Genomic DNA, 12534 nt, shown 5'->3' with positions numbered 1-12534 from the left:
AATTGAACCACTTTCCTACATATCTGTGATGTTTTCGCCGAGTTTTTCACCGAGGGATTACAAAGAGGATAAAAGAGACTGAAAATTTCCAAATGTAGCAGGAGATAAAAGAGAAAACTTGAAAATACAGAAAAAAGCAGATAAAGAAGCGGAAGGGACAAACAGTGAAAAGGCAAACGGGGAAGGAGTTTTAAAAATTGTTCGATTCGCACTGGACTCCGGAAAAGCTATTATTCTACGCCCGTTGTTCGTACGTATACCTCCTATTTTCCGGGGCAAAGTAAGAAATTTCCTGAAAACGTCTGACGAGCTATTAAGGTTTTGTAGGTCGCCGTGATTCTCTTATCATCGCGAGTCCACATCGATTTTTACGAGCGGATATCCTCGTAAATACCACGAGGAAAAGTTATTGTTCTCGCGGACAACGAACGCGAACACGGTAACACATGGCAAGGATCGCCTTAGCCCCAAAACCCTTTATACGTGTCGTAATTACGGGAAACAGCTGCCGTCGGTCTTTCATTTATTCTTGATTCTCCTGTCGCTGTACGATGCTCGTTAACCAAGGAGCAACGATCTCGTTAAAAATGCCCAATAGAAATTCTTTTGTGTTTCGCTCGCCTGACAAGTTAGCAAAATTTATGGCCAGATAAAAGAATTATACGCTGTCTTTGAAGTAGACTAAAGAAAACGCGAAAATATATGTATCTCGTAAAAGATAGAAATAGTTTATTCATCGGTAATAAAAGATTTCTTTTGAACGTATCGAAATTGATAGGTCAATCATAAAAACCCGAACGTCACGTTTCGATATTACGGAATTATGCGAGCGGTTTAACAATCGGCTTTACGGCGACAGGAAGTCGTCGAAAAGGGTCGCGGTTTAATTAATCGCTTCAGGAGCTTGCGTTGCACAAAGTCGCGATCTGGAAAACAAGAGAAGTAGCAGACAACGCCGCGTTGTTCGTGTAGTAAACTGTACGGCGGTGGAAGCGTGTTGTTTAACGAGATGAACGCGTTGTTGTTAACTGGCGCAAACCGCGGACAGACTGCCCGCAGATATCCTCTTTCCTATTTCAAATTTGCAAATGTTTGCCAATGTCCGAAATTTGGGAAGCTTGAAACTTAGAAATTTGGTAATAAAAATGTAGAGAATTATAGAAGTTTTAGATGGTAATAATTTGAAAGTATATCGTGCTCTGAAAAATTTTCATCGAAGTAAAGAAACTGACAGCGTAAATAAAAAACGAAGGAACTGATTGAATTACTGTGAAATTGCGCTTCATTTGAGGAGGTCGTAAAAAAACTGTGATTTTGTAATTCTTTCCTCGACGAGGAGTTATTTTCGCGCATATTTCTGTCACGAAAATGATGTACAGCGAGGGCGAACGAGAAAAAGGCGGGATGGCAAGAGAGAAAAAAGGGTTAAAGATCGGTGAAACGCAAAGAAAAAAGGCGTGACATGCATCGGCTGTAACAAGAAAGAGAGAAAAAGAAGCGGTAGAAACGAAAAGCGACGATGTAATGAGTCGATGCGTCGATTTTTCTTGTTCATTTATTTTCTCACCTCGTGCAAAGTGCCGCTGCCACCCACGCCAACAGGCAAAGGAACGTGGCTCTGGCCTTCGTGCACACGTATCTGGAAAGAAGGAAAAAAAAGAGAATAGAAATCGATCGGTCATCGAACAACCTTTCGCGAACAGATTCGCGCGGAATCGTGACTGACATTTCGAATCGGCCTAACGAAACACGGATCTAATACCAATCGACGATGCCAGAAAAGCGGTAACAATAGAACGAAGGATAATCGTGGAGAAATCGCGTACAGGGATTCGATAAACGAGTCGTGACCGAAATGGAGACGATTCTTACGCGTGTTTTATGTTGAGAGGCTATTTTATCTTGTAACGAATTGTTGACAATTTAATATGGCGTACTTTGATGTAGGGTACTTCATAAGACGCACTTTGATGTAGGGTAACTTAGTAAGAAATATCTTTTCGCAACCTTTTACACTTTTCAATTTTTTAATGTTAGAATATTAGTATTTTTAGATTTTCATAATATCGTATTTGTCTACATCAAGTTCTTAGATTATAAACTTTCTAGTTTATCAAATTTTTAGATCTGAATCTTTGCAGCGCGTAGGTCATTGACATCCTTAAATTGTATGTTCCTCAAGTGCCTGTATCCTTGAATCTCTAGGTTCTCGAATTAGTAGACCTTTAAAATTTTTAGACCTCCAAATTCCTTGAACCTCTTGAATAAAAGTCCTTGAATCTCTAAGTCCATAAATGCCAAAAGCCTTGAACTTCTAGGTCCCCAAACTGCAAAGTCCTTGAACCTCTAACACCCCATATTTAAAGGTCCTTAAATCTGTAGGTCCTCAAATTCCAAAAGTCTTAAATCTCCAGGTGTCCCACTTCTAGGTTTTCAAATTCCTAACATGTTAATTTTTCACACATTGCTTACCCTGCTCGTAAAGGTTCACAAATGGCGTAATATCGCTCGAAACTGATCGCCAGGATCGTAAGAACCGATGCATGGGCCACGGTCAACTCGACGAACGGCACTGCCTTGCCTAAATCGAAGAAATTGAAGAATTAAAAACATGTGTAATTGCATAATTTCAGTACGTTGACCGCCACAGTAAAAGCTGACATTTGTGGCCAGACATTCTAAAGTAAAAACCCTCTAAAGTTGGCTTTCCTGTAAATAAATAATTTATCTGAATTTGTATTGTTGGTCACATATGATCATGGCGGTCAACGTATGAATGTAAGTAATGTTCATAAAAATTTAGGTCAACGTATAAATAAATATAAAATACACGTAATGTTCATAAAAATTCGATTCTCCGAAACAAATAAAAGCTATAATAGCCTGCAATAAATAAAGTTGACGAGTCTGATCACGGACTAGCACATTCTACTGAAATTTTGATCAGACCACCCTGATTCTTGTACCACTTATTCTTGTACTTATTCTTGTATAAAAATGAATATTTTTCATAAACTACTTTGATCAAATTTGCCCAATTATAAATAAAATTAATACAACTGAATATAACTGGCAAGGGGTCAACGTTAATTAATTAGTGAACAAAATGCATCGAATATTCAACGTTGATTAAACAATCCAAAAATCGACGTTCAAAAGTTTAATCGTCTCTTACAGATTCATATTTACTTACAGTCGAATAAATACTCAATCGCAACGCGAGATCGACCCGATTAATTTTAATAATAAAGTTTAACATTAATTGGTCGATCAGGGAGAAAATTAATTAAATCGATACGTATTTCCAAACATTTATGTAACGCATGCAAACTCTTTCTTTTGCGAAATCTAAACAAAAGAAAGCAATTTATGATTCCCAGAAGGAAGTTCCAGTAATGCTCAGGATGTCGTAATAAAGTTGCACAATGCTCTCGTCAGTATTATTTTCCTTGTAACTTTTCACGTTACTTTTCAGGACAACAGATAATTTCCACTACGATTTTCTTCGCATATTTTCTTTTGAAAATATCGCTTTTCTTTTACGTATTTCTTTTATTTATTCGTAAGTGTAGGAGAAGTTGAGGTACGCAAAGATGGCGGTCGATTCTGATTGGCTGGAAAGCAGTTAATCTTTTCAAATAGACATTGATGCATTTTCTGAGTGTTGTGATTGTTTAAATAGTAAAGAAATGTGTAAATAAAGAGACTGTATGTCACATTTTATTTATTTGTAAGTATAGCACGATGTAGTATTGAGGTGCAGAAAGATGGCAATCAGCTCTGATTGGCTACGAAGCAGTTAATCTTTTCAAACAGATATAGATGCATGTTCTTAGTATTGTGATTGTTCAAATAGTAAGGAAATGTGTTAATAAAGAGACTGTATGTCAAATTTTATTTATTCATAAGTATAGCAGGCTGCAGCGTTCAGGTACAGAAAGATGGCAGTCAACTCTGATTGGCTACAAAGCAGCTACCCTTTTCAAACAGTCATAGACGCATTTTCTTAGTATCATGCTTATTTAATTAGTAAAGAAATGTGTAAATAAAGCGACTGTATGTCAAATTTTATTTATTTGTGAGTATAAGCAGGATTCAGTGTTGAGGTACAGAAAGATGGCAGTCAACTCTGATTGGCTATAAAGCAGCTAACCTTCTCAAACAGACATAGACGCATTTTCTTAGTATCATGCTTATTTAAATAGTAAAGAAATGTGTAAATAAAGAGACTGTATGTCAAATTTCATTTATTAGTAAGTATAGCAGTATCCAGCGTTCAGGTACAGAAAGATGGCAGTCGACTCTGATTGGCTACAAAGCAGCTACCCTTTTCAAACAGACATACACGCATTTTCTTAGTATCATGCTTATTTAAATAGTAAAGAAATGTGTTAATAAAGAAACTGTATGTCAAATTTTATTTATTCGTTTGTATAGCAGACTGCAGCGTTCAGGTACAGAAAGATGGCAGTCGACTCTGATTGGCTACAAAGCAGCTAACTTTCTCAAACAGACATAGACGCATTTTCTTAGTATCATGCTTATTTAAGTAGTAAAGAAATGTGTAAATAAAGAATGTAACCATAAGTCACAACAATTTATATGTTTCTTGCTTGTACATCTTCTGCTTGTATGTCTTTATGCTTGTAACATGAAGAACTATTTCGGTGGCGTTCACCGTAGCAGATTTCCGAGTCGATCTAACTTTGGACGAGAGAATCAAGAGAAAGTGTCCAATAATAGTGCTACTAAAGATTCCAGGGGTTCTCTGAACATATAAGCTTCGAAGAATTATGAGGCATCGGAAGCGTTCATCCACTCGAACTTCAACAAACATCTGCCATCTTGTTCGTTGTTCCCGCGAACGTCATCTATCACTCCACTTTCCCCGACTCTCGAAACACGTTTAGTTTCACAGAGAATTTGAAAAAAAACGCGAACAGAGAGACTCGTTGATCGCATTTCGACGGTATTCTAGCGCGTCGAATCGATGAATGCGCAACAGTGTTTGATTTCATTCGACTTTTTATTCGTTTCCGAGCGAGAAAATTCAGAAATACTCAACGAAATGTTTGCTCGTTGACGACCATCCGGCCGGAAGATTATTTCCACGATCGATTATCTCCGGCGCCAGCGGTACATACGTTATTCTGGAGAGTTTATCAGTGAAACGATGGACACAGCGAAATTTTCTGGGGATCCCTTTCGACTGGAAATCGTCTCGTAATCCTGCAAGTGAAGGTTCTTCATTTGATTAGTAAGGTTTCTAGGTGGTATTATTTTAGAAGGATTTTGGGGAGAATCTACAAATTTATAACTTTGTTATTATTATTAAATTTAGTGGCGTATAATCTTAATCTGGCAATTTTGCAAATTTTTATATTTTTTAATTTTCAAATTTCTAAATTCCCACATTTCTAGACAGATAAAATAAAAAAAAACTAATAAAATCTAGTAAAAATAAAATTTTGAAAAATTTAAGGAGGATAATCTTAGGTCTAAGAAAATGTGGAATTAATTGAGGGAGATTTTAGATAAGTATCGAACATTAAGACTTTCTCCCTCTTGCGTGTTTGAATTAAGACGGTAATTAAAAGATTTTTATTAATTCTTCATTCACGGATATACGAGACGGTGGGTTATAGTAAACGAACCGTAATTACGCGAACAGGATGGATCGCCGTAATTAGCGAGTACGATATTTGCAATCGGCGAGCTACGATCGTCGAGTAATGAATCAGAAATATTGACCCACAATTATTGGTACATGCAAATACAACGCCAACGCGTTATTTACATATCGCCGTTATTAGCGATCGATATTTTCATTCATTGGTTAATTTCACTCATCCTTGCAGATTTTGGTATTTAAGAAGTTTAGGTAATTTTAGAAATTTACTTGGACTGGTCCAAAATCAAAATCCTAATCGAAGGCCATAAATGTCAGTCTTAAAATCTAAATCCTACAATCTAAGTCCTAATCGAAGTCCAAACATGTAAGTCTTAAAATCTAAATCCTAATCGAAGTCCAAACATGTAAGTCTTAAAATCTAAATCCTAAAATCCAGGTTATAATCGAAGTCCAACAATTTAAGTCCTAAAATCTAAATCGTAAAATCGAAGTTATAAAATGTAAGTCTTAATACCTAAATCCTAATATCTAAGTCCTAACCGAACTCTAAAAATTTAACTTCTAAAATCTAAATCCTAAAATCTAAGTCCTAACCAAAGTTCAAAAATCTAACTTCTAAAATCTGAATCCTAACCAAAGTCCAAAAATCTAACTTCTAAAATCTGAATCCTAACCAAAGTCTAAAAATTTAATTTCTAAAATCTGAATCCTAACCAAAGTCCAAAAATCTAACTTCTAAAATCTAAGACCTAACCAAAGTCCAAAAATCTAATTTCTAAAATCTGAATCCTAAAATCTAAGTCCTAATCGAAGTCCCAAAATCTAAATCCTAAAATCTAAGTCCTCCTCGAAGTCTAAAAATCTAACTTCTAAAATCTAAGTCCTCCTCTAAGTCCAAAACTCTAAACCCTAAAATCTAAGTCCTCCTCGAAGTCCAAAAATCTAAAAATTTGTAACAATAAAAAATTTCCACCATAAAATATCCTCCAATTACAGTTTCGTACAGGAAGTAGCCATAAATCGTGACAGAATTTTCCGACGAAGCATCTCGTCCAAAGGATATCAGATGCGTTGGGGTGATAATCAAAAATACGGCCAGCCTCGTAAGCCACGCAGTCTTATCGGTCTACAGAACGGTCTACAAATTTCTAGGAGCAAAATAACAACGTTCTTCTCGTTAACGAGGCTTGATAAGAATTTCATTGTGGCCGGGCTAAAAAAGAGTCTCCGCTGCAAATTCAGACAAATTGCATCATACTGGTTGGATAGAATTTAATGAGGCCTCGCTTCGTTCACTTTCAACGGACATAAAGATGTACGAGTTGGCACGAACGTTTAGAGCTACGCCAATTTTATGCTGGATTATTTAAGGGTACAAATAATCGAGTTATTCTGCTGGAGGGATTCAACACCCATGGGAATCGTTTACTTTGATTAATGCGAGAATTTCGAACAATTAAGTTTTTATTTGTTGGAGGGAAAGTTCAGATTGGGGGATAATTTTGTTCTGATAGGTATGGGGGGTGGAATGATGCGTAATTTCTCGGTTGTCAAATTTAAAGTTGGGGGCGTTCTAGGGTTTCAAGTTTAAGGGGTTTAAGTGTAGTAAGTTTTGACGCAATGGAATTTGCAAGTTTCTGGGTCTTTACGTTACTGGATTCTCAAGTTTTCGAATTCCATAATTTTCTAGTCTTCAAGTTTCCAAATTTCTAAATGTATAGATCTCTAAGTTTTCGAACTCCAAACACCCCAAATTGTCATACTTCCAAATCTACAAGTTTGCAAATATCTAAATGTCTCAAATTCTCGAGTACCCAACTTCTTACACTTCCAAATCTCTAGATCTCAAACCTGCCAATTCAGAATTCCCAAATTTTCCAAATTTTCAATCCCTCCGTCATCCGAATTTCCCAAACTTCCAATCCCTCGATCATCCGAATTTCCCAAACTTCCAACCCCTCGATCATTCGAATTTCTCAAACTTCCAATCCCTAGACCATCCAAATCTCTCAAATTTCCAATCTCTCGATCATCCGAATTTCCCAAATTTCCAGTCCCTCGATCATCCAAATCTTCCAAATTTCCAATCCCTCGATCATCCGAATCTCCCAAATTTCCAATCCCTCGATCATTCAAATCTCCCAAACTTCCAATCCCTCGATCACCCAAATCTCTCAAACTTCCAATCCCTCGATCATCCAAATCTCTCAAACTTCCAATCCCTCGATCATCCAAATCTTCCAAATTTCCAATCCTTCGATCATCCAAATCTCCCAAATTTCCAATCCCTCGATCATCCGAATCTCTCAAACTTCCAATCCCTCGATCATCCAAATCTCCCAAATTTCCAATCCCTCTATCATCCAAATCTCCCAAATTTCCAATCCCTCGATCATCCGAATCTCTCAAATTTCCAATTCCTCGATCATCCAAATCTTCTAAATTTCCAATCCCTCGATCATCCGAATCTCTCAAACTTCCAATCCCTCGATCATCCGAATTTCCCAAATTTCCAATCCCTCGATCATCCGAATTTCCCAAATTTCCAATCCCTCGATCATTCAAATCTCCCAAACTTCCAATCTCTCAATCATCCAAATCTCCCAAATTTCCAATCCCTCGATCATCCAAATTTCCCAAATTTCCAATCCCTCGATCACCCGAATTTCCCAAATTTCCAATCCCTCGATCATCCAAATCTCCTAAATTTCCAATCCCTCGATCATCCGAATCTCTCAAATTTTCAATCTCTCAATCATCCAAATCTCCCAAACTTCCAATCCCTCTATCATCCAAATCTCCCAAATTTCCAATCCCTCGATCATCCGAATCTCTCAAATTTCCAATTCCTCGATCATCCAAATCTTCTAAATTTCCAATCCCTCGTTCATCCGAATCTCCCAAACTTCCAATCCCTCTCCCACATTCTCCCAACTCTGAAATCCGTAGATCTTGAAGATCAGGTCGAGGTTTCGTAAAGAGAGTGGATGTTGGTCGGAAGCACGGCGCCTTTTCCATTCTATTTCCTGCCGCATGCACGAACACACGTTCAAGGGAATTGGATAGAAACCGGCAGGACAAGAAGGTGTTACGACAGGCGTAGCATTAAATGCTCCAGCTTGGTACAGCCTCTAAGAGCAACGGTAATTCTTAGCAGGGGGTAAGAAGTTCGAGCTGCTCGTTTCAAGCCCGCCATCAACCTTGCCCATCGTGTTGGTCCAGCTCGCCCTGTCGCGTAAACGCGTGCCCTAGCCTTGCCCTGACGAGGCCATTCTTCAAGGACTGACCCAGACGGATAAAAGGCTTCGACCCGTGGGTGAACGTTTATTAAATTAGGATTCATCCCTCTCCTCGACCCGTTAGTTTGCTCCAATTGCCCCGTTAAACCCTTCTTCGAGTATCTTTTTCTTTGCCCTGCTTTTTAGAGATCGACGATTGCAACTCGATCGAGGCAATCTGCCGATGCAGGAATTTTGGGGATGGAGATCTTAGGTTGATCAAGGATGATTTGTCTATGGATAGGGAGAAGCATTTTCCTTTAATATTAACTTTGTACGAACATAACACATTGCTTTATATCGCAAACTTTAGTATTGTACTCGTATGAGTGCACTGGGAACACATGTGTACATTTCAAGTTTGTAAAAGCCAATAATTGTAGTGTACTCAAGTAAGCACACTGGGGAAGAATGAGTTGAAGCACAGTTAATTAGAACAGTAGAATGGATTAGTAAAATACATGATTTGTCTATGGACAGGGAGAAGCATCTTCCTTTAATATTAACTTTAATTAACTTTGTACGAACATAACACATTGCTTTATGTCACAAACTTTAGTATTGTACTCATATGAGTGCACTGGGAACACATGTGTACATTTCAAGTTTGTAAAAGCCAATAATTGTAGTGTACTCAAGTAAGCACACTGGGGAAGAATGAGTTGAAGCACAGTTAATTAGAACAGTAGAATGGATTAGTAAAATACATGATTTGTCTATGGACAGGGAGAAGCATCTTCCTTTAATATTAACTTTAATTAACTTTGTACGAACATAACACATTGCTTTATGTCACAAACTTTAGTATTGTACTCATATGAGTGCACTGGGAACACATGTGTACATTTCAAGTTTGTAAAAGCCAATAATTGTAGTGTACTCAAGTAAGCACACTGGGGAAGAATGAGTTAAAGCACAGTTAAATAGAACAGTAGAGTGGATTAGTAAAATAGATGACAGCAATGTGGTAAAATATTGAAATAGTGGCATACCAGGATAGTAACGCAACATTGCAACTGTAAATCAAATATTATTGCTCCTCGACCAATATAATATTGACACAATGAAACGATTTAATAGCAAAATAGTAGAATGATAAAATAGAAAAGTGGAATGCTAAAATGCTAAAATATAATATTGGTATAATGATTTAATAGTATAATAGAATGCCAAAATATGAAAGTGTAGAAAAAGATAAAATATTTGAATAATCGCCAATTTCGAAGAAAGAGAAATTGTTTGAAGGTGTTAACAAATTCTGATTCGTGATAATAATTCTATTTTCATTACACATCGATCGCACCGTTCTTGTAGGCCGACCTTGAAGGACTCTTAATACCTTGACGAAGGGGTGGGACAAGGTTTTTTGCCTAGGTGGTCGGATCTTTAGGGAAATCTTTTTCTTCCAAACCAAATTGCCGACATTCAGTGGCATATGTTTGCTCTTCTATCGATATACGAGACACTCTTTTTGGACGAATAAAACGGTACCTTGCTATCGTAGTCTCTTTGAATAATTCACGAGACAATCCCGGTATAAATTCTTTTAATTGAAACAATATTCCATCTCGAATTTAGGTCAACAATTGCTTTCTCACGGTTTCTTAAAGCATTTCACCCTTTCAAGTTTGCTTAAAGTTTTAGAGACAAATCTCTGGAGGTTTCATCTTTTATAGCGAATTTTATTTTTTTAGCGTTCGAATGAGAATGAAATTCCTAAATTCTGATATGTCAAATATCGCGTCATCTTCTATAGCGAAGTTTCATTTTTTATAGCGTATTTTATTTTTTACCGTTTGAATGAGAATGAAATTCCTAAATTCTGATATGTCAAATATCGCGTCATTAAATGCATATAACTTTTCAAAGACGTGTCATAACGGGTCACATGCATCGAAATCGTATTATTTTTCAAACACGCATGAAATATAATAAATGATATTCGTCATAAAGAATAAGCAGCAAAAAGACAAAAATGGGAAATGTTTGATGCTGATTTGTTCTCGATCGAACACGTTGATTCGATTATTAACCAATGATGTTAGCTGCAGGATTATAGCGAAACAATTTGACGAGGTAATTTCGGTTGCTGATAAACATCAATTTAAACGACAACTGTCACATCGAGTTTGTCATCGTAAAATTTCTACTTTATCGTTTCGATCGTCACGTTCGGTCATTAAAATAATCGACAACGCCAATTATCGGCTTCGACATTCATCCGGTTACATCGATTCATTAATCAAAGCGATTTTCAGTCGTGCAAATTATCTTTGATCAGATTTAAAAAAGCAAAACAATGCGACACGATTATATTTTCGGATCTTCAATCTAATCTCGTTAAAATTCTACAACTTCTTTCTTTTACAAAATAGGTCTCCTGATTGGAATTTCTACACAATTTCAGCAGGAAATGAACATCAAAGACCTGTTCGAAGCTCCGGTTAATGGAAGCTTCACATGGAACGTTTATTGGAGTCCTTTGAATTTCAATAGCTTGATAAATGATAACCTTTCTCCTATGCAAATGAATATTTATTTTTCTCGATACATCGTTCCTGAACCACGATTGTGAGAGCCTTAATCAGACTGCGATTGAAAGCGTTCTAAAATATTACAGCCATTTGAACGAGCCATAGTCTTTTAATATAATAAAGCCTGGCTAAATGAAAATGGTGTTTAAATCAAATGTTAGTCTTTCTCCAATTGAACCAAAATGAGTTTGGTTTTGAATAAAGTTTCGCAGAGTGTAATCTCCCGGGTTTGAAGAAAATCCAGCGTGATTTCGGTTGTAAACGGTTATTCGAAAGCTCTCCTGCTTTACGATCCACGCGAGCACGCTTTGCAGCTCGATTTCCACCGGTTTCCTCGCTCGTAACTTGCCAGCGATTGCCCTTTTTCCCTAAATTCATTCTCTCGCTTATCCCATACTGACCGTAACTTCCGCTTAAAATTAACTGAGACACTTGCCCGAACTAATTCCTATTAAATAACGACTGCTATAACTTCTTTATTTAATGTCTAACACCATTAATAATTTCGGGTATCACTTACATTTCATATTTACTTGACTTAACATATTGTCTCTCATATGTGATGGACGTCATTGTTAAAATACAAGGAATCTGACTCACATTTTCATTATGATTCATTTTTGCCTTTAATTCCTATTCTTTCACCGATGATGGTCATATAGAAAATGTCCCTAACACTTGAACACCCTTTGTCCGTCTGTTAAAAGAATAATTAACTCCTTGCTATACAATTTATTTGTCAGGTGCGTCAGTCAAAGCCTCAAACTCATAGATATAATATTAAAAAAAAATTAAAATGTATTTTATATTTAGCGATCCTTGATTATCCACATTATGGTTGCTTTTCAAATTGAAGAGTATTAAAAATTTGAGTAAAGTTTAACATATTTGAGCTATGAGTGCGTCATGTCTAAGAAAATTATAAATTAAGGGGTTAAAATTCGTAACACAAAATTCTGTACCAAAATCATAAAAACTTGCCCCGCGAAATCACTCGATATCGAAGTTCTCGCGAGTGGAATTAAAAGTTCCTAAACTGTTTATCGGAAGAAAGTTTTGAATGGCAAGATTCTGTCACGAATTGAAATTT

At 36.7% G+C, this 12534-nt stretch overlaps 1 protein-coding gene across 8 annotated transcripts in view; it reads right to left on the bottom strand.

Annotated features, from left to right (window-relative positions):
• Positions 1–12534, bottom strand: part of ETHR (ecdysis triggering hormone receptor) — a 106137-nt gene that overhangs the window by 10587 nt on the left and 83016 nt on the right. For all 8 annotated transcript variants that reach the window (XM_012292928.2, XM_076530250.1, XM_012292925.2 and 5 more), the window contains 2 exons: positions 2473–2581; positions 1568–1639 (listed from right to left, as the gene is read on the bottom strand). In XM_012292928.2, coding sequence (XP_012148318.1) covers positions 1568–1639; positions 2473–2581 — 181 coding nt within the window. The remainder of the gene's footprint in view (positions 1–1567; positions 1640–2472; positions 2582–12534) is intronic.

The sequence above is a fragment of the Megachile rotundata genome, chromosome 3 (genome assembly GCF_050947335.1).
Source record: "Megachile rotundata isolate GNS110a chromosome 3, iyMegRotu1, whole genome shotgun sequence".
NCBI classification, from domain to species: Eukaryota; Metazoa; Arthropoda; class Insecta; order Hymenoptera; family Megachilidae; genus Megachile; species Megachile rotundata.
Note: the sequence above shows the minus strand (reverse complement) of the source record. Positions and strands in the feature narration are given on the sequence as shown.